Source organism: Chamaea fasciata, unplaced genomic scaffold, assembly GCF_029207755.1.
Source record: "Chamaea fasciata isolate MVZ Bird 193981 ecotype frontalis unplaced genomic scaffold, bChaFas1.0.hap1 SCAF_1, whole genome shotgun sequence".
Taxonomy (NCBI): Eukaryota; Metazoa; Chordata; class Aves; order Passeriformes; family Sylviidae; genus Chamaea; species Chamaea fasciata.
This window is the reverse complement of record NW_027094086.1, coordinates 123,396,109-123,418,195: the sequence shown is the minus strand read 5'-3', so window position 1 is coordinate 123,418,195 and position 22,087 is coordinate 123,396,109. Positions and strand designations below refer to the sequence as shown.

The 22,087-nt window shown below is 36.6% G+C and overlaps 1 protein-coding gene across 7 annotated transcripts in view; it reads left to right on the top strand.

The window, feature by feature from the left end:
• Positions 1-22,087, top strand: part of HDAC9 (histone deacetylase 9) — a 457,129-nt gene that overhangs the window by 15,404 nt on the left and 419,638 nt on the right. For all 7 annotated transcript variants that reach the window (XM_066196204.1, XM_066196228.1, XM_066196196.1 and 4 more), the window contains exon 2: positions 18,814-18,924. In XM_066196204.1, coding sequence (XP_066052301.1) covers positions 18,906-18,924 — 19 coding nt within the window. In that variant the 5' untranslated portion in view covers positions 18,814-18,905. The remainder of the gene's footprint in view (positions 1-18,813; positions 18,925-22,087) is intronic.

The window sequence follows — 22,087 nt, the reverse complement described above, 5'->3', positions numbered from 1 at the left end:
TGTTCCGGTGCCTCACCACCCTCACAGTAAAGAATTTCTTTCTAATATCTAATGTAAACCTATCCTCTTTCAGTTTGAACCCATTCCCTGTTGTCCTGTCATTACATGTTCTTGGGAAAAGTCCCTCTCCATCTTTCTCATAGGTGGCCTCGGATCTCCATCTTTCTCGTAGGAAGGCCTAATTGTGGCCTTCAGGCACTGGAAGGCCATAATTAGGTTACCCCGAAGCCTTCTCTTCTCCAGGCTGAACAATCCCAATTCTCCCAGCCTTTCCTTATAAGAGATGTCTTCCATCCTTCTAATCATCTTCTTGGCCCTCCTCTGGACTCATTCCAAGACAGCAATGTCCTCCTTGTGCTGAGCACCCCAGAACTGAACGCAGTATTCCAGTATTTCAGGTCGGATCTCATGAGAGTGGAATAAACGGACAGAATCACCTCCATTAACCTGCTGGCAATGCTTCTTTGGATTGATTTCACAGGCTTTTAAACTGAACTTCCTTCTTTCTAAGATACATCTCATACCTGTTAAAAATCAAATTAATGTAATTGAGAGTAACAGTCTCAATAGTAAAGTATGTCTAAAAGTTTGTGCAGCAAAGCCACTTCTTCTAAAAAAAAATTTTAAGCTGTTATTTATTAAAGCATGTGGTGAAAAGCATCTTATGAAAAGGATTGAATACATTATTACAATACATACATGCAATATTTTTGAATACTGTGTATTTGTTTGTATGTACATTATGAATAGAATTAATTAATTTCTTCTCTGCACAATCTATGTTCATGTATTTTCACATTTTTTTTAAATGTTCACATAGAGGAAAGGTGCCATATACCTAGCACCAGGAAATGGTATGCAGTAAGCAAGTTAATGTCAGTAACTAAATTTCTTATATACTGTGAGTTGACGTTACCAGAAATAAATGTGTCTGTTAAATCTAGGCATATCCTTTGTAATTTGATTCTTTAAAATTTCAATTTCATAATTTACATCTCAGTTCTGCCCAGCATACACTGAAGTAACACAAAGCCAAACTAAGGGCTGGTGCCTTTCAAAGTACCCATGGCAGATACTAGACTTCAGCTCTCTGTAGAAGTAGAACTGTACCTGCCTAAATTTAAAGATGCTTACCCTGATGCTTTTGATCTTTTCCTGTCAGTTTGGTTATAGTGGTATTCTTTGAAGACTTACTCAGTGATTTTATTCTTTTTTTTTTTTAATGTAGAGAGATTAAATGCATTTTCTCTAATAATCTTGGTAGAAAGTGAGTGGTCTAACTCAAAGCAAAGATTGCACAGTTTGAGAATTTTATCTGTGTCTTCAGACTACAAAGACCTGTTGAAGAGAACAGTGATGACACATATCTAGATGGGAAGCTCTTAGATTTACTTTTCAGATTTCAGTTTTCTTTTATGCTTTTTCTTTTAGTTTAAGTGATGAATGCGACTCATGAGAGATGAAGGAACTCTGTTTCGGCAACAGTGGAAGTACAGTAGTCAATGATAAAAAAAGTAGATGGGGCAAGACAAATCTTAACATTTGGTGACAGCAATAGGCGATGTTGAAGTGAGAGGTTTTTTAAAAATCAGAATAACAGATTGGTAGCTGGGAAGTACATGTAAAGGGGACCATCTTAGTTATATTATTAGCAAGTAAATCGATGGACAGATATTTGAAAATACATTACAGAAAAAAAAAATAATGTGAATATGCAGATTTGCTCCTTTGCTATAGATGGACAGGATAGGTTGACTTAAATAACCAGGCAAAATATTGTCCCGGTTGAAACAGATTAGAGAAGCCCAGGTAGAAAGTGGTGCTGGATGAACACCTGGGACACTAAACAGTTTGGATACATATTATCTATGAATGGAAATGTGCCAGTAAAGAGAGGAATTAGGGGAGATTGTTAAAGCATGACCTGAGGAACAAAAATATTAAAATTAATTGATTGTGTATAACACTGAAGCTCTTTCTCATTTTGAGAAAGCTTTAAATGCCAATTTTTCAGGATGAGCGTTTACTCTGGCCAGGAAACAGTAATAGTACGTATTTTTCATCAAAGCAGTTGCTGTGGTCTGTAATGAACTTTCTTTGGCAGATGCTGACATTTAATTGTGACTTTTGTGCCTAAACATAGGTAGTGAAAACCTCTTCATTCCAAGGAAAAGGTGTCTCTCTCACAGGCAGTGCTAGCAGGTATTTCTGACTTGAAAAAGGTCGAGAAATCCTATCATTTTTCTTTCTGAACATCATGCCTAATTTCCTTGCTATATGTGGTACATCATGAAAAAAACCCAATGTTTCTGATATCAGCATCAGGAGGAAAGACAACTTCTTCCTGGATCTTGGCACCTTGACTGTTTTTGTTTTTTTTTTTTTTTTTTTTTTTTTTCCGGTTTTTTTTTCTAATTTTTTTTGTGGGTTTTTTTTTTTTTTTTTTGTGGTTTTTTTTTTTTTTTCTCTTCATGTGAAGATATTTTATTTTTGTTAAGGTAAGAATTAAAAAAAATGAAACTTTGAAAGAGGTGATAAATCCTGCTACTTTTTTTTTTGTTGTCCAGCATTTGAACTGTGTTAATAAATATTAAAATGTTATTAAATGGAAGCAGAAGGACATTGCTTCAGATTTCAGCAGGACTGAATTTTTATTATTGCATTGATATGCACTTTCCTCCTGCTGAAATGGAAATGTTTGCTATATTGCTCTATTTAAACTTTAAAAAGTTAAAAAGTACATGAAACTGAGAGTTCTTTGATTTGCCTACTTCATGAATTGCCTTGCAGCTCTTTTTTATTTTATTTTTTATTTTTCCCATTCCCCTTGCCCCAGGCTGATGCTGTCATACTTATATTTATTTCTGAATGTAAGTTCTGCTTTTCTGTAAACCATTCTAACTTTTACTTACTGGTTCTTTTCCTTGTCTCTTTATCATAATAATTGGCTATTTTAGCTGCTGGCATGTCTTGGGGTAAAGTTCAGTTCCTTACATCATCTTCTGGCAGCCTAGCAAATTCTCTTAACCTTTTCTATGTTCTCTTCTGTCTCCTGTTCTGTTTCTCAGCTTCTGGGCAATTTTTTCTTGACTGGCTGCAACTGGATTTTTCTACCTGCCTCTAGGAAACTGATATTCTTCCTAGTTCTGCTAAAAAAGAGGGGTTGAATATGTAGCATGCCAGTTTCATAAGGCTTTGTCAGTTACAGTGAGAGAGAAGCTTCTTTTTGATTTTCCTAGGCATTAAAAAAGTACCCAAAAACTTCGCAAGGTGATTAAACTGAGCAGCATTCACGGACTAGTGCAATGCATGAGCTGCATAACTGCAGCATCTGTACAGCTTTTTTTAGCCCTGAAAAGTGAAAAGGCTACGTGCTGTCAACTTTCATCTGGATAGGTTCAGTTGTGTGCTTATGGAGTTTCTTATAGCAGAGCAGAAAAACAATAGCTTAAAAGGCTTTTCTTTGCTTCACATTAGTAGTTGTTTTATCAATATTTAACTGTTTTGTCAGTACTAAATCTCAAGCCAACATCTATAACAACTTCAGATTTTTAGTGGAAGCATCAACTAGTCTTTCTTTTCACATACTCAAAAATGTATGTAGATGTGAGCTTAGAATCATTGAATAGTTTGGGTTGGAAGTGGACCTTGAAGATCACCTGGTTCCAACCCCTGTGACATGGGCAGGGACATCTTTCACAGGATCAGGTTGCTCAAAGCCCCATCCAGCCTGAATTTGACCACTTTAATGACGGGGTATCCACAATCCCCCTGGACAACCTCTTCCAGTATCTCATTACTCTCATCACAAAGAATTTCTTCCATATGTCCAACCTACCCTCTTTCAGTTTCAAACCATTGCCCATGTCCTATCACTACATGTCTTGGTAAAAAGCTTCTCTGATCTTCCTTTTAATTCTCCCTTACATATACTGAAGGTCTGCAGTAGGGTCTCTCTTAACTTAACTCGTATGTGATAATATCAATTCTGTGAAGCCAATTCTTCATTTTGCTGGGAAGGCAGGTTGTGAACTAGTGCTGAAATAGCTGTATGCTCAATAATTTTCCCTCTGTAGGTAAGTTGAAGGTAACTTTTTATTATTATTTTGGTTTCAGTTTCACCACATCACTCATTTTCTTAGGATTGATAAAATAATCAGAAAAATCTTCAGTCACAAATGCTGGGTATTGCTTCCTAATCTTACTCAATGTTTTGCTAGTCTAGAGATCGTTGAAAAAGCTACATTTGCCTGGTTGCTGTTTTTGGAGCCTGAAATGACCTGAGATTTGGCTCAGGCAAAATTTGAGTGGGTTTTAAAAGGAGGTGACGTGACTGCACTCATTTTTTGGGTAACCTCATCCGGTTTTATACAGGCTATTTTAGCCACAAGTTTATGGTTAGGGATTTTTCTGTTCATGAGGAAAGTAGCTTCTTCCAGCTGTGGGACAGTGGAGTTGTTCTATAATTACTTGCTTTAAGCTCAAATTTTATATTGCCAATAAAGCATAGTAGAATGAAGAGCTTTCTTACTGTGAATGTCTGAGCCTTTATTTAAGTTGTCTGTCTTTCTTAAATAAATAGTTTTAATTATTTAGTAACTAATTAGGTTGGACATTTTTTACTAGGTACAGCACAATTTTTTTTCTGTTTTGTTTTCTTTCAAATTTTGTGTTACGTTTTACTTTGTGTAGCTCTGTTTAGACAAATCTAACCATGAGGATGTTCATGTGTCCTAAAGTCAAGAGAAATTTAATTACCATGCTATTAAGGTTTAAAAATAAAATAAAAAATTATAATAGTATCTTTATACTAAGTAATAAAAAAACAACCCTTGTTATACTGGAAAATATTTCAATGTGATGTTTATTTACCAGTCTGTGGTATGGCATGCATAACGTCCTCAAGCATAATGATGCAGCTTGTGCTGAAATTGTTTCTAGTTGCAAGCATTTCAGTATGGTTGGTGTTGTAAGAAAAAAAAGGATTTAGGTATCTGCAGTAAGGAGTCTGCAGCAGGAAGTATACAGCTGTATGGAAAGTTGTGGACTGTGGACAGGTTGTTGGGACTTTGCCAGTAAAAATAACATAAAATCTTTTCCTGTTTGTGTATCTGGACTTACTTGCTAAAAGAATTTGGCAGCAAATCCAAACGTAACAATATAATTTTAATTATATTCTCTTATGATTCTTGTTGTGGGAAAAAATCTAGGGCTGCTTTCATTAACATCTCTTTTACTCCAGAAATATGGTTACCAAAGTGACTTATGCTTGAACTGGAAGTGACAGTTCATTTGGTTACATATGTGATTTTTATACAGGGAAAAAAAGTGAAAGTTATATTTTTCTCAGTTAAAAACTTGAGTTTTCCTAAAAGTGACCTGTTAAATTCTATATTGAATATCTTCTAAATTCCTAAACCCCCTTTACTTTCTGGTGTACTCACAAACAATGTGTGTACTTTTAATTCCAGTACATTCAGAATGTACTAATATTTGTATTTGGAATGTCAGTCTGTTGTGGTGGTGTGGGTTTGTGTGGTTTTTTAAAATTTATTTATATATTTATTTATTTACTACTACTGGAAGATCCCTCTTGCTCAAAGTTACATGGAAAAGATAGAAAAGTTACCTTTCACATTCCTTACTCCAGCCATGTGCTGGAAGCCCAGTTTTGTACCACTTCCCCCATTTATTGTGTCCCTTCCTGCCTCTGTGCCTTTGCTAAACCATCTGTGCACTTTCCTTTGAGTCCCAAAGGCTTAAGAAATGTCCTAATTTTTTTGACATTAGTTTTGTTTGTATTAGTTTGACAAGTGATGTTTGGGCTTAGAATTGCTTCTGCAACCTGAAAATATATTTTTAAGATGACATATTTGCCTTTCAGTTTCAAATTCTGTTGGACTTTTAAAGTTATGCATCGGTAATTAAAAACACTGCATTATCTAAAGGTTGTGAGTAACCTGATAGATTTGGATAAGTCACAGACAGTGCTGCGTAACTTCCTTGCTAAGACAGGGATGAATAATCAGTTTTATGTGTAAGAAAATAGCTTTTGCAATTTTTTACCTGTTTTAGAGGTAGCAGCAAGAGAAATGGTCTCACTGAAGCATGAAATGAATTTTGTGATTCTATTTGACTGGTTGACATCTGCATCTTCTCCAGGCTGAACAAATCAAGTGACCTCAGCTGCTTTTACAAGGCAAGACTTACAAAGTCTTGCCCTCAAGGCCTTTTGTCATCTTTGTCTCCTCCTCTAGGCACATTCTAATACCTTGATGTCCTCCTTATATTGAGGTATTTAAACCAGTACACAGTGCTTGAGGTGGGTCCACACCAGTGCACAGCAGAGCAGAAGAGTCACATCCCTTAACCAGGTGTTGATGCTGTGCTTGATGCACTCCAGGCACCTTTTGGCTTCCAGGATACACCGTTGACTTATTCTCAACTTGCCATTGACTGGGAGCCTCAGATCTCTTTCCTGGCTGTTCACATTTGCAGCCTCTTCCATGGGTATTCAGAATGCTGATGTTGAAAGAATATGAAGAAAAATAACCAAGCTTTTAATGTATTTAAACAACATCTTTATATGTTTCATATGTTTGTGATGGCAGGTGCAATGTTCTGCATTGCAAGTGTTTGCAGAAACCATTGAGTTTTAATTCCAACTGGTTTCATCCAGTCAGAGTTGATGAAAAAGCACTGAGTCATCCATAGCCCTGCTTTTGCTTGTTGTGTTTTTGTTTTCACCGGAATGAAGTGCAAGTTTTTTATATAGGCATAGAAATTCTTTTGGGTTTTTTGTTTTGTTGTGTATGTGTATTTTCTTGTTTTTTTTTTTTTTCTTTTTTTTCTCCCTCAAATAGTCAAGAAACTTGATGGTTTTAGCTCGAGGTGATTTCTTTTGAGGTCTTGAAATCTGTGATTCAAAAGTGAATTTGAGTGTTGAAAGAAGAAGCCCACACAGTTGAAACTGAATTGATCATGCATGAGTACTTTCCACAGTTGTAACCCCAACAAGAAGGGAAACTGGGTCAGTTGGTAAGAAGTCCATTACTTTTTGTATGTATGTAGTTAGATGGAAAAGTGCCTGGATACTGAATTCATTTTATTAAATCAAGAGATTTACCTGTGGCTTGTTACTAGATGTAAATCTTGAACTTTTTTTTTTTGAACTGATAGTGGATATTTATGTGTGATATTTACAAGCATGTAAACTTTGTTGTAATTAAGCGCAGGTACAAAAAAACTTACATTAAAATCATTGGAAGTATATGTATATCCATATATCTGATGGGGACAAAAAGACAGATGGTTGATTTTATGTGTGTTGGGTCTTCCTTTATTTGCTCAACCTTCTGACACTGACCAAGAGTGGACAGGAACTTTGTCAGAATGTGGGTTGTGTGGAGCTCTTTCCCTGCTCCTGCACATGACTTACTTTCCGTGAGCTTCACGAACATCATTAACTTTTACCATTATTTTATCCTACTGCTACTGCTAAATGACAGTACGCACTTGCAGCAAGAGGTCAGAATTTTCTCAAAAGTTCTGATTTATGAGTTGAATTGATCAGCCAGATGCATTAATAAGTCACTTGCATTGCTGTCAAGTTCCAGTAGGAAGGATTTACTATAATATTGATTTATAAATTATCAAAGATACAGTTTATTTTTTTTTCCCAGTGGCATTGGTGAAATCACAGAAAGGTAATTGAGCATGAAAATAATTTTCAGTCTTCAACCTGTGATGCAATTTAACTGCCTGATATAGGGAGTCTGTTTTCTTGGTTTGTACTTCACTGCTGAAAATGCCAAAGTATTAATCGAACTTCCATGTATCATTTAGTCTCTGCTGAATCATACTCTTAAAACATGTCAGTTTAGAATTAAACCTTGTCTTGCGAAAACAAGTAAGGCTCTACAGTAACGAAATCTATTGTCAAAGGACATTCAGTGTAAATGTTCTGCAAAGCATCAGCTGCAGTGAAAGGTTTATTTTCTTGTAAGACAAGCTCTACAAAATTTGTTACTTATCAAACACTGCAAATAACTATTTCAACAATTAAAGACTTTGTGATAATAGTTCTTTAGAATTGAAAAGACAAAATTGAAGCCTAGTGTATCTAGAAGCTAGTGTAAAAAAACCTGTCTAATCTTCGATAAAATTCAATGACAGCAAAAACAAGTTTTTCTTGCGGGGTAAGTTTTCATAAAATAATTCAGCTTATATATTCTTTGGCCATCTATATGCTTTTCTTGAGGAAAATTTGACTGAAGCTTGTTTTTAATGAACAGAAAACTACTTGCCTGTTTAGCAACAGAAGCTAAAGGAATCTTGATGTTTATAAAGCCAAAAATCATTTTGCTGCTAAGCAGATAGGCCCGCTTTTCCATCATAGATTTAATTGGAGAATTTTGACTCATCTCAGTTAGTTTTAGTGCATGAAATAACATTGGACATCAATCATCTCATGTAATGAATCACAACTATGAAAAATTTACATTGATAGGTTATTTCCACTTCCTTCTAAGCTTGCTGACAGCTTCTGTGTACCTATAGACCCTCTCCTGTGTCAATTCTCTTATTAATGTGATTTCATCACTTTGTAAAAACCTTAAAGATACCCATCTCCACTCATCACTGTGCTTGGTGCCTGCACTAAGCCATGTTTCCCTCTCTGTCCTGTTTGCAAGGTCTTTGCAGGAGGAATTCCTTTAAGTGGCACATGAACACAAGATGCTGTTCTCACGTGGGGGGTCTCTGTGTGTTGCATAATGGAAGCAGCTGACTGATTCCTGTAGGTGATTGCCATGATTCTTGGCTTGCGTTTTACCTGTTTGTAGGTGCATCTGTTCCTTTGTATTCTGGGGACTCCTGACCTAAAATTAAGTTGTTGTGAGTTTGTATTTTCCATGTCTTACATGTGTAATATTTGCTTTTCTGGAAGATTGTCCATCACATACAAGTCAGAATTACAAACCATCCAAATATGCCTGCGTATTTGAAGTTCTCTGCTTTATATTTCTTCAAATATTTGTTTCTCTGATTAATACTTTAAGACAAATAAGAGATAAAATTCAGAAACCATTTAAAAATATTTTTTCCTAAAATTATGCCTCATATCATAAGTGGCTAAGACTTTTACAAAATCAGAAATATATCTGTATGTAGAAGAGTACAATAACTTACCTGTAAATGAGGTAACGCTTCTACAAATTTTTGAAAATTCCTGTGTCACTGAGGTAATGCATCTGAGACTGGATACTCTTTCTTTAGAGGAGAAAATGGTACACATGAAAAGGTCATATTTGAGACCTGTGTTTTGAAGTCCACAGAAATTTACTAATTCAAGGCCATTGAGGCATGTAGATCCATGTTTGACATTTCAAAAAAGTTTTGGTAACTTTTAAAGGTCAATTAAATAACAGAACATTGATTGTCTTATTAAATGGTTTGAATCCTGGATGGGATGTCTAGGTCCTAATTTAATGGCAGTAGCAAAAGTGGTTCAGAAGAAACCAAAGAGAGTTTTGTAGCCTCTGTGGAAGGGCTGGAGAGCAGCAGAATATTACGATTCACCTTGAGGTTTCTCTGGATTCATCCAAACCAAGTGTCCAAGCAAAGCTTACAGAGACATATTGTGTTCTAAAAATATGAACTGTTTGCAAATCAGGTGCTCTTGAATGTGATTATCCATGCTAATATGTATGTATGTATGTATGTATGTATGTATGTATCTATCTATCTATCTATCTATCTATCTATCTATCTTTCTCTCTCTAATATCTATATACGCATACAATCTAACACAAATATGGATTTTTCAATATTTTGTTAGAACTATTTTGTTATTTATTTTTGCTGTTTTGTTATAACTTCACTCTATTTTGTTACAACTATTTTTTTATAACTTCACATCTAGCCTCTAGTTTTGTTATAACTTCACTCTAGCCTTTTTGAATGCAGTGGTGATATTCCCACGTGTTTTTGATCACATCAAAATGATTAGTCATTGCATACTAAGGAAGGTTTCAGTGAGGAAGAATATGTTCTTTTGGCTTAAAATTAGAAAAAAATGATTGAATTCAAACAATTTTACTGAAAGTAAATTTTTGAGGATGCCAAATTAAATTTTTTTAATGTCAGAGGAAGTTTACACATGAAGTTGCTCCTCTAAAATTTTATTACATTTTTTCCTTTTAACTTAACCATCACATACTCTCAAGTTCTCTTTAAGAGCTGGAAAGGAAAGCAAGACTGATTCCTTCAGAGAGCCATTCAGATCACAGGTTAAGCATCTGAAACTGCCTTTGGAGGCTTTCCCTTCTAGATAAGTAGTCTCTTCTTGTTGAGTCTGTCTAAACCAGACAAACTTCCATAGGGGAAGCTGATAATTCTTGTTGTTTCATGAGAAGTGTTCTGTTGTTCTAAATTAGTAAAATGTTGCAGAAATGCAAAAGTGGTTATTTTCTGAAGGAAGATTTGATGTTCTGATACGTTCTACTTACAAAGTCCTGCTGTGGTAAATATTCAGGTGCTGTGCATCTCAGATTAAATTCAAAACGTAAAAAACCTAATTGTTATTCCGCCCTTCATGTGAAAAGATAGAGTAAAGAAAAGGAATAGGAGAAAATTGTGTTGCTATCGCTAGTTCTTTATGGGTAACTATATGTCAATTACCACACCATGCAACAAGGTCAATAACAGCTGAAATACAATTCAGTTTAAGAAAAAAGGAGGGGGAGTGGTTAAGAGAAAGTTAGTTTTCATCTAGTGAGAAGGCAAATATAAACCAAAGCTGAAGTACTGTGAACTACATATTACAGGCTCAAAGGGTTTCAGGAGTGTTCTGTTCACGATCTACTTGTTCCTTTGGAAGAACAAGTTTGTAGTTCTAGTGCACTGAACTATGTTGGTTTACCTGAACCCATGTTATATTCTAACATAATGTTTACCTACTTAACTTTTTGTTCTTGTGTACAGCTGTGTATTAAGAATGTGTTTTGTAGTGTTTTTTAAAAAAATTATTATTCTGTGTGTATGCAGACATAGAATAAACAGTCTGCCTCCTTCTCTCCTTCCCTCTACTGTAACCCATTGTTAATAGTTTTCATGGGTTAAAATTACACTTAATCTCAAGCATTTTTAAAGAAATGGATGTTCTTGGACAAACAGTAGGCAGAGATGGGTAAGAGTATGCACAGAAGGGTTGTTTCTTTTCACATTACTTGAAAGGGTGGGTTTGGGGTTTTTTATTTCTTTTTTGTTTTAATTACCAGTGACTAAGTTATTAATGATGATTGATAATAAATCACAGATTATTGAAGTGTGGCCTCCCTGAAATACTCCCTGAATTATGCGCAGTATAGCTCCATGAAGCAGAGCTCACAGTGCTCATGTAAGTCTGTACTTCAACTGTCACTTAACTTTGCCTTTGCTCACCACAGAAGTTCACGTAAAATTTTTCAAAGGCAAATTTAAGAATTTAGAAAGCATTTCTAGTTGAGTGCATGAATTGTCTGATGGTTTCTTACCAGGATCTTGGATAGTTAGTTTTGATAGTGCTGGGTAAGAGAGTCAAAATAAAAGAAACTTAGAATTCATTATTTCTTTCAAAGTAATCTGGACTCTGTAATTTCTTGTTTTGGCTCACTTTGTCCATCTTTTTGAGAAGTTTTAAGAGACGGGTTCTTTCTTCCAGTTGCAGTCATCTGGTGGAAGTTTCTCCACTGCCTTGCACGAGGGGAGAGGACTGTATCCACTTTCATACCGCCTACAAAGGACTGTTCTTCGTGTGTTTAGTGTGTTCTTCAGTGTCATGTGGCAGAATGGCTGAGGCTGGAAAGCAGAGATTTTCTAATTCAGTCACAGTGAACAAAGTACAGTCAGCTACAGTAGACTGGCCAAGACCATTTTCGCTTGCGTTTTGAATATCTCCAAGGATGGAGATGACATTTGGACAACCTGTTCCAATGAAAAATGCGTTTGTTTCTTTGTTTCACTCCTTATGTGCTTCAGTGAACTCTGAATTTTAAGTTTGATTGTTTTTTCCCTTTAAGGAGTTGTTTTGGTTTCCAGTACTGATTAAAAATCTGGTATAATTTAAAAAAAAATCAAAATGCAGACCAAAATAGGTGTGTCTCGTATTTTCTTTTTCTGCTATGAAAACATCGTATAGGCCAGTCCCTCACCTGTGGTATCTGCTACTGCCTGGTTGTACTTGATACACGCCAAATCTTGTACATTGGCTCTACTTCCTCAGGGCACATGTGGATGTGCACTCTTTTTAATTTAGACAAGGGACTATCATGAAAGAGGAAGACAGGACAACTTAAGCTGCAGCAGCAGTATTTCCACAGCTGCCTGGTGAGCAAGTTCCTAATCCTGATGAGGCTGAAAGAAAAAAAAGGTTTGGCTTTTTTCTTTTTTAAAAAAAAAAAAAGCTATATTGTTTTTCTAACTGATTTCACTGGGAAACAGAGCAGAAGCTTGTGCCGGTTTGTTGTAACTGGCATAGGAGAAGTCCAGCAGGCAGTTCAACAGCGCTTTATTCAATCTTGTTGATTGAGGCCTTGGATTCCTTTTTGGTGGAAGACATCATCTCATCTTGATTTTTAGAAAACTTACTTGCTTCGTCTCTGTAGTAGGCAGTGAATGTAAGAGAGGTTGTTGAAATAGCTGTATGGCTTTATTTCTCGCTTTAAAGAGTTTTAGGAAGGAGTATTTGTTTTACTGGACAGAAGTCTGAGCCTCTCACAGCTGTGTGGGCTGTGTGCTCACAGCATGTGTGAGGTCTAACACTGCTTAATATTGCATATGAGTAATTGCTAAAACATAATGATTTAACCCATTGGTCAAAATAAATAGTTGCATATTAGAAGTATAGCTGAGGATTCTTTGCAGATTCTGTAATATGTACTTTTCTGTTACGCACTGCATCAAAAATTACTTTCTTGGGGAAATTTAAAGTATATGACAGTCCAGAACTTGCTGCTGGAGTGGTTCTTTAATACAAAACCTTCAAAGGTATGTACTGCAAGATTGTTACAGACTTCAAAAAGTCTTTAAGTAGATACCTAATTAAGAATAAGGTGCCATATTTACCTTATGGTAAAATACTTAATCCTACACTGAGCTCAATTCTGAAGGCTTTGCTGTGGAACCACTAAATTCACACTTAAAGTAATTATATACCCAAATGTCTATTGGACTAGACACTGGTCTTTTTACTGCAAGTACATCTGCACTGAATTTGCATATAAAGGTCACTGCATAATTGCATGTGCTGCTAATGTCCTGGTTTCAGTTTAGCTTTCATTTATTCTACATTTTAAATTCCATTATAATAGCCATTTGCTTTTTGAACTGATGTCTTTAAGTACTTTGTCTTGGAATTCCACCATTCCTTAGCACCTTACCACCTTTTCCATATGCCAGCCTACTTCTAAATCAAATGTAGAAGTTTGATACAAGGTTAGAAGGGTTTGATTTGGCATTGTGGGTTTGGCTTACAGGGTGCAGATCACTTCAGTTAAAGTTCATTGTGATTTGTCTTCCAGTCATTATGTAGTTGTGCATTTATTGTTATTTTTTTCTAAGATCTGTAGCTGGATCTCTTTTTAATCTGATTTTCATTAGATACTGTATGAATACGTATTCAACAGTTTTCTTTTGAATAATATCTTTCATTTAGAAAGCTGCATTCTTTTTTTATGCATCATGCTTTTCATGTTCTAGAGGGAACAACTGTTGTTCTTTTGTTTTTTTGTTATTTTGTTTTTAAGCTTTCATATTTCTTTTAATTGAGCTTTTTGCTGAACTGTTCATTGGACAACAGAATTTGTGCTAAATCTTATAGCTGTTTTATCTTTAGTTTTTTAACACACGAGTTGTTAAATGTGAGAAGTGAATATTTCTTTCTTGTGACACTTGAGCACTTGTGACACTTAATGGCCTCCAGCATTTTAATCTCAGTTCCAAACAACGATTTTGTTTCTAAGTAACTGAAAGCTATTTTAAAACAATATATGCAGCAGATGTATTATTAAGGGTGCTGACCTGTCATGTTCAGAATTTAATGAAGCATATAATTCTATATTTTTATCCACAAAAACCTTTCATAATGATTTTCTAGACCTCTTTGCAAATAGAGGTATTTTAGGTTAAAAATCCTCCTGGAAGAGAAAGAGCTGGAAGATACCTCCAGGATATAGTTTTGAAAACTATGGATTCATTTCAGAAGTTCTCATGAAAAATTAATCTTGGGCACAGGGAAAATAGAAGTATATTTTTCATCTGAGTTCTGTTGCTTTGAATTCATTGCATCCTATCTCAGAAACTCAGTTCCCAGAAGAATTTTGAAGTATAGGCACAAGATAGAAAAAATATAGTCAGTGAATATAGTCAGTTTGGGACAATGCAGCGAGAGATGACAGTTTAAGGGGATAGTGTTAACTTGAAATGCTTATTTGTGTTAGAAAATACTGTACCTGCAATGTAATCATGAGAAACATAAGGTTTGTGGTGACTGGTGGGCATGAAAACCTACATTCCATCTTGCGCTCTTCTTTTGTAGCAATTTCAAAGGTGCATCAGTTGTTTAAGTGTATGAACTGTTGAATTTCCTTTGAAGAAAAGGAGAAAGGTTTATGGTTCCTGGATGAGCAAATGCAAATTGCTAATGGGTAGTATCACCTCCAGTGGTATACATGAAGGTAGAAATTAATTTGCTGTATGTTGTGCTGTAGACTAAAATGCCAGCTTGCTAAAGAATAAAGGATGAACTATCATTCAGTTAAAATGTAGTAAAAAACCCCAAAAAACCACAAACTCAACCCTTAGAATGTTAGTGTTGAAATGTTGGAGTGTCGTGCCTTAGGAAGTGCACTTAGTCAATCCTGAATCGTGGAGGCCCTTGGTGCACCTTACTGTTCTCAGGATTTGACCAGTCAGGAATTGTGGGCTGTATTTTGTGGGTGGAGATGGAGCACAAATTCATCTCCCAATGAGCAAAGAACCCCTCATGAAATTTTAATGCACAATGGCCTGTGCTGTGCTTTTTTTAATTTTCAGTGCTAACATTAAAAAATATGCGGCACTGCAGTTCATATTGTCTAATTTGCAGTATGACATTCCTTCAGAAAAAGAAAAGAAATGAAGCATGTCAGCAGATCAGTGGAAGTGTATTTGAATGAGAGTTTCTGTGTTGTGGAACTTTTCCTGTTCTAAATGGGAGTTTTGACAATGTGAGCCTTGGATCATATTTACAAGGAGTTGTTAAAATTGAACCTGAACAACAACATTCAGCTTAGTGAAAGCTTTGCATTTACATGAAATATATGGAAATAGAGTATCAGGAAGAGTGCCAACTGCCACTTCATTAAACATAAGACTACCAGTACGGTTGAATTTACAAAATTCCTTAACAGAAGTCTTTTCATGGGAATCCCAGCAGAACACTTTCTTATACTGGAATTATTCTCACTAGGTTTAACTGCAGTGAATATTCAATGCTGATGTTGTCTTTGGTGATCTTGAAAAGGAAAAATCAGGTAATCCCAGAGTATCTCCAGACTTGTGGAGGTACCTAGTCCACACCCCTCTTGTAGACTTAGGTCAGCTACGCCAAGTTGCCCAAGACTGTGTGCAATCTCCAAGGATGGAGACTCAAAAAACTTGCTGGACAGCCTATTTCTTAGATATTTGACCTCAATAACAGGGGAAAAGTACCTTTTAATGTTTAAAAGGAATTGCCCATATTTCAGTTTGTACACACTGCTTCTTCTTCTGTCTCTGGGGATCACTGAGAACAGTCTTGTTCTGTCTTCTTTATTGCTTTTTACCTAGCTACTCTGCAGTAGAGAGCCTCCTTTTCCTCTGATCTTGGGGCTTTTTCTGTTTCTCACTTTTCTCCCTGCCACCACCCCAGCCTTGGAACACACATTCAGTAGATCCAGTTTCTTTAGCCCATTGAAGTCCCTCTGAATGACAGCAGAACCATCTGCTCTGTCAACTACTCCTTCCAATTTTGAATTGTCTGTGGAATTGCTGAGGTTAGGCTCTGTACCATGAGCCAGGTCCTTAATGAAAAGCAGTACTGGCACCAGTGTGGACTCCTGGGGGCTCCATTGAAGGGACTGGCCTCCAGCTGGACTTTGGCCTGCAGATCACAACCCTTAGAGCTTGGCAGCACAGACTGTTTTCAGCCACCTTGCTGTCCACTTTCCTGTGTTTCACAGTTTGTGAGGATGTTCTGGGGTACACTCCTGAAAGCTTTTCTTTATTCAAGATAAAAGACATTCTCAGCTCTCCTCCCATTTATTTTCTAACTATTTAATTGTAGAAAACAATCGTGGGCCAAGCATGATTTTCCTTCATAAATAAAGGCTGCCTATTTCCCACCACCTCTCAGTCCTTCACATGCTTGGAAGTTGTTTCCAGGATTATTTGGCCTATCACTTGCCAAAACATTGAGTTGAGGTGGACTGGCCTTTGGTTCTCTGTATTCTCCTTGTCTTTCTTGAAGACAGGAGAGATGTTTGGTTTCTGACAGTCTATTTGAACCTCCCTTGATTGTCATGACCTTTCTGAGGTGTTCTGGGACTGGCTTTGCAGTGATGCTGTCCAGGTCCCTTAGGACTCACGGGAGCATCCATCCCATCAGGTTGCGTGAACTTATGTATGACCAGCTTGTTTAAATTTTCCCTAACCTGATTCTTCTCTAAGGATAAATGTTCCTTGCTCCGGAAGAGCCGGGAAGAACTATGAAGCAGCTTGTTTTTACAGTTTCAGCACAGCTGGTATCCATAACCCAGTACAGGATTGGTGGGACCACTGTTTTGAGTATGGAATGTTGCTCAGATGGAATACCTGCACTGACAGGAGCATACCAGTCCTATCTACTGATCTTCTGTCTCACACACACAACTATCCCAATTATTAGAAGTTATCTTTACTGGGGGGTGGGAGGTGGGGAAAGTGAAGTTCTTTTTTATTGTGAGGAGAAAGCTTACCTGTTTGAGTGTGCAGTCGGAACTGACCGTGTGTTCTCTGATCTCATATGAGCTTCAAATGTTTACTTAGATGGGAGGTCTACATGAAGCAGACTTACACAAAATTATAGTTTCAGTTATGGGGATTATGAGTGAATTTCAAATATTAGAATACTGTCAAATCCTAGCGCCCAGAATTTTCCTAGTGCTCAAAAATACTATGTTTACTTTAAATGTATGCTGAAAATTCACTCAAGTAAATTCCAGAGTTGTGCATCAATATCCATTTTCTACTTTCTGAGCGAAACCACATTGTCCAAGCTGAGGCTGCACACTGAATGGATGGATGTTGGATTCACTGGAAAATATTTTTTCATGATCTGTGTAGCTGCTAAGATAATAATGAGCTCAGTGAAATTAAGTAGAATCTTAGAACTCCTGAACTGTGTATTGGTTGTACTTTTATTGATAAATCTTCAAGCTATACGCCTGCTGCAGCCAAAGTAAGGATCTGCCCAAGTGCACGTTTTGGATAGGGCTTAACAGTAGAGTCTGTTCAGTTTTATAGCGGTTCCATCTGATATTTGATGAATTTTGATGCATGAGGCAAGCAAGAGAAAGTAATTAGGATTTTCACGAAGTATCATGAATTTTGATTTTACAGATGCTGTCTGCTGGAGTGCTGGTTGTGTCCAAATATCATGCCTATTTGAGCAGTGTACATCCAGCTTGCTTTAGGGGGCATAAAAGCAGAAGTTACTTATCTGAATGTGTGATTTTCCCTTCTTGAATGATAATGGTGCTAAACTTAAATGATTATACTTGGTTAAAATGTAATTTACTATCTCGAATTTGGCTGAGCTCAGCTTGAAACTAAATGTGCAGTTGGTAGTTTAAAAAAAGTGACAAAAGCTGCTAAAATATTCAGCACTAAGAATATCTTTGACTACTTAGACACTTCAGGAGCAGTGGCTGAATAGGATAGTTACAGTCGTAATGCACTACAACCTTCTCTCTCATTATGCTGTTTATATCATGCTTGAATGAAAATATATTTTAGTTCCCTGAAAGCCTCTTCTCTTTAGCTTTAAGCTTTCAGCAGATGGGAGTATTAGAGGAACGTTTGTGCCTCTGCTTCTATGTTGAACTGAGAATGCCACGGGGCTGTGAAAGGATTTCAGCCAAATCGCAGAACCTTCCTTGCCCTACTCTGGAGTAGCCCACGCCATTAGCAGCCCTCTTTGTGGTGTCAGAGATGTCATTAGCTTGTCGTGGGAAATCCTTCAGCTATGCTAATTATTTCAACAAGTTCTATTCATGAGCTGTTCGAACCTTGGAGCTTTAGGAAGTGGTAGCTATTCCAGGAAGAGTTTTGAATGCAGATCAGTTTCTGCACATTCATGTTTCAATGCTGACTGCCGTAAAACTGAGAATTGGCCACTCCGTAGACATAAGGATGTAATCCCGATATTTTTACCTCATGACTTCTATATCATGTAATACCCTAATCACAGAGGAGAGAGAAAGGACACAGTTCATCCTTTATTTTCTGGTGTTCTTAAGTGACTGTAGATGGGCTGTAATGCGAATTTCTTGTTGAGCTGCTCTGAAGCTTTCGGATTTCTGAATTTTAGTCTTGCTTTCAGTGCTTATCAGCTCTTGAATTTGCAGCAAAAAAATTACACTATAGAAAGAACCTTTGGGGTGACAGATTTCAAATGTTCTTCTGTTTAAGTGTGTTTGACATAATTATATTCTCTTAAAAATATTGTGTTGTCAATAGTCAAAAGGTGACTATTTTTTTCTTCTTTATTTTACTCAGGTTCACCCCACTTCTGGAAGAATCTCAAAATCTGAACAACTTCTGCCACAGTTTGCTTTACACTTTAACAAGATACCATTCCATTAAGAACAATGAGCTCCACAACACCAGGTCAGTTTGTTTATCTTTATACCTCACTCCTGCAGAAAGCCATGCTTTCTTAGGAAATATATAATTCTTTGTGTTGATGAAATAAATTTGGCAAATGACTGATATGCAACACTTATGAAACAGGACAATGGCTGTATAGGCAGAAAAGTCAATTTTGGGGATACCTTATCTCAGTTGAATTTTAAAGCCAGTATAATCCTGCAGTACATTTAAAATATTTTTTTGTTTTTTTCTTAAGAAACTGATTAGTCATGATCTGGCATGAACTGACATTTTGTAACATTTTAGTTCTTAATATGTATAATTAGACATTATTTTCTGCCTTCGCACGATGCTTCTTTTAAAGAAAGGCTTCAAATGGTATCCCATTATTTTTCTGTTTAGCTCCAAAGTATCTTTGCCCATAATAGGCATTCTTTGCAGAGCTTCCTCCTTTAAATATGTATAATTAACAATGGTCTCTGAACCTGCTTTATCCGATGCCTGCAAAATGAGTCACTGAACTGCAGGTTCACTTGATAGAGAGTGAACTATCAGTAGCTGTTTAAACTTCCAAGAAAACAGAATGCTGCATATGGAACATGCCTTGACTTCAGTTCTTTTGAGGAGTGAGAGTCCCCAATTCAAATCTCTGCAACATCCCATATGGTTCACACTGTGTTCACCCACACTTGAAGTATCTATTCCTAGTGCTGTTGGTAAAATAACCCTTTACAGGTGGCTTATTTTATGACTGCTTTGGTTTTGTGCAAACAGCCTATAAAAGCATCAGGGAAAACATTGTAATACTTTGTGAGCTGTATTTATCTGTACATGCCCTGTTGCATGGAAATTTAATTCAGTGAGCATTTTTTGAGAATTGTTGATAGTAGTATTGAAAACTGGCAATAACTTCTACATCAAATGGAGTCTAGCATAGCTGATTTTCAGACTTGGCCTCTTTTTCTTACAGTGCAATTTGGTGCATGCAGTGAATTATCCATGCAGTGCACTACAGGGCGTTCAACAGAAGGGCAAATCTTTGTCTGTATCACAGTGGTGCTTAATAGGAAATAATCTTGTACTTTCCTAAATATACAGTTCAAATGCCAAGATAGATACTCCAGCTGATTTGGTATCTTTCTAACATTTCTTCTTTTGTGTTAGTTGCAGTCTGCGGAAAAAGCCAAAAATTAAATTTGGTCTCACAAAAAGAAAGTAAATTTTCCACTACTCTTACGCGTATGAAGAAAGAAGATAGCAAACATGAATGCATATTTGGTGTCTGTTTCTGCAGGCTACATTGAATGAAAGAAAGGCGAAACATTCAATATAATCAGATTCCTTGTAAAAGTATTTAGATACTTTAGGAACATCACTTTTGGTAGAAGTTAGGTGCCTAAATATCTTCAAATCTACTCCTTCGTGTCCCCCATCATTAGAGTTTGCCTCTGAAAGCTCTGAGTTGCTTCCCAACCATTTCAATACACCTCTGTGGCATGTACAGAAATGCACTATTCAAGGGCAGTGTCAGCCTTGGGATCCACATTTTTCTTTCCCTCAGTGAAACAGCAGTGAGACAGGATTCATTTGGACTCTAGTCTTGCATCCTGCTTAAAGTTAATGCCACAAACTGGAGGAGGATGAGTGGCATCTCTTCTGTCCCTCAGCTGAGTGAGGCTGAGATGTGTTTTGTGCAGTGCTTTATCACCTTTTGAAATTTCTGGTTCCAGTGCGGTCCCTCTGCAGACTTGCGGGGAATAGAGTGATAGGAGAAGCCTGCCATTTCTCTGAGCAGTTAACATTTGATTGGGATTTTTTAGAAAATAAACATTGCTAAATTTTCTTATTGCATCCATAGTAATCGAGTTCCCCTTTTCCTGTCCTCTTCAGGTGTGCATATTTTTTCATACATGGCCAATGATTTTGTCTCATTGCATGGGACTTTCTCATGGAGTTTGTTTTTTGTGGAGGTGAACCTTATGACATGAAGAGATGGAAGGGCAGTTCCATCCAACTTTAAAGGTCCCTTCCAACCAAAACTGTTTTATAACTCTGTGATTCTTATAATTCAGCTTCCAACTTAGGTCTAAAATATGGATCAGATTGTAATTGTTTCACTTGTGAGATGCTCCAGTAGTTGCAAGTGTCCCCAGTATTCCAAAAGAAAAATTAATGGATTGCCAGTGACATAAGCAGCTTCTTCCTGTGATGTTGAGCCTGTGGTAGGCAGTTCTTGTATTTATGGCTTGTGATTTAAATGGCAAAAGTCTTAGTGTTCAGCAGTGTTAGAGTTGGGGGTTTTGTGCTTTTTCATTTTTATTCCTGATTGTCCTGAATTTCTTCAGGGAATAGGTTTCTATATTCTGTAACATCCAGCGGTTAGGGGAGTTTGAAATACTTTTTAAGAGGGACACTTTAAGCACATACAGTATACAGACAGTATTTATAACCCTTTTTTTCAATGGTGTAACACCAGGATGCTGTCTAATTTGAGTACCAATCTGTGTGTCTTGTACATAAGACCCGTGAAAATCTTCATAATATATGGTAAATGTTGATATTTTGGGTCATGGCTGTAAGTTACAGCAAAATAGTGAATATAGGTTTTTTTTTTTTTTTGCAATATATCTAGCCCACATATATATAGCTTCTGTATGTACATTCATACATGCTGCTTACAAAGATGATAAATATATTTTAAAAAACCCAAAAAACTCAGAAGAAAAGCAAGAGGCAAACTGGTAAAGCAGTATTCTGTAGATGAATAGGTATAGGCCAACCCACGTCATGGATGGCTTGTTTTGTCAATGAAAAATTCTGAAATACTTAGAAAGGATTGTATGCACTATGCTAAGTGGTTTTATGATGGGATGTGCTAAGTGGAAAAAAAAAAGAATGTTTCTTTAGAATTGCTTTCCGTTCAAACCTAAATTGTATGAAAGCCCATTGAAAGACCTTATGTGGAACAAGCAAAAATTCTGCGTGTTTTATTCAACCGTTATCTGAGGAACCTCTTTGGATAGAGTTTGTTTGTAGAACCAATGCACTTGAGTATTTCCTTATATTGTATGATGCAATGAATGCGGGGCCTCCAGCACAGCAACATCTACTTGCAACAACTCTGTAGCCTATTAAATTGATCCCAGCTCTTTGAACCTTCAGGGACCAGGCTCTTGCTAAT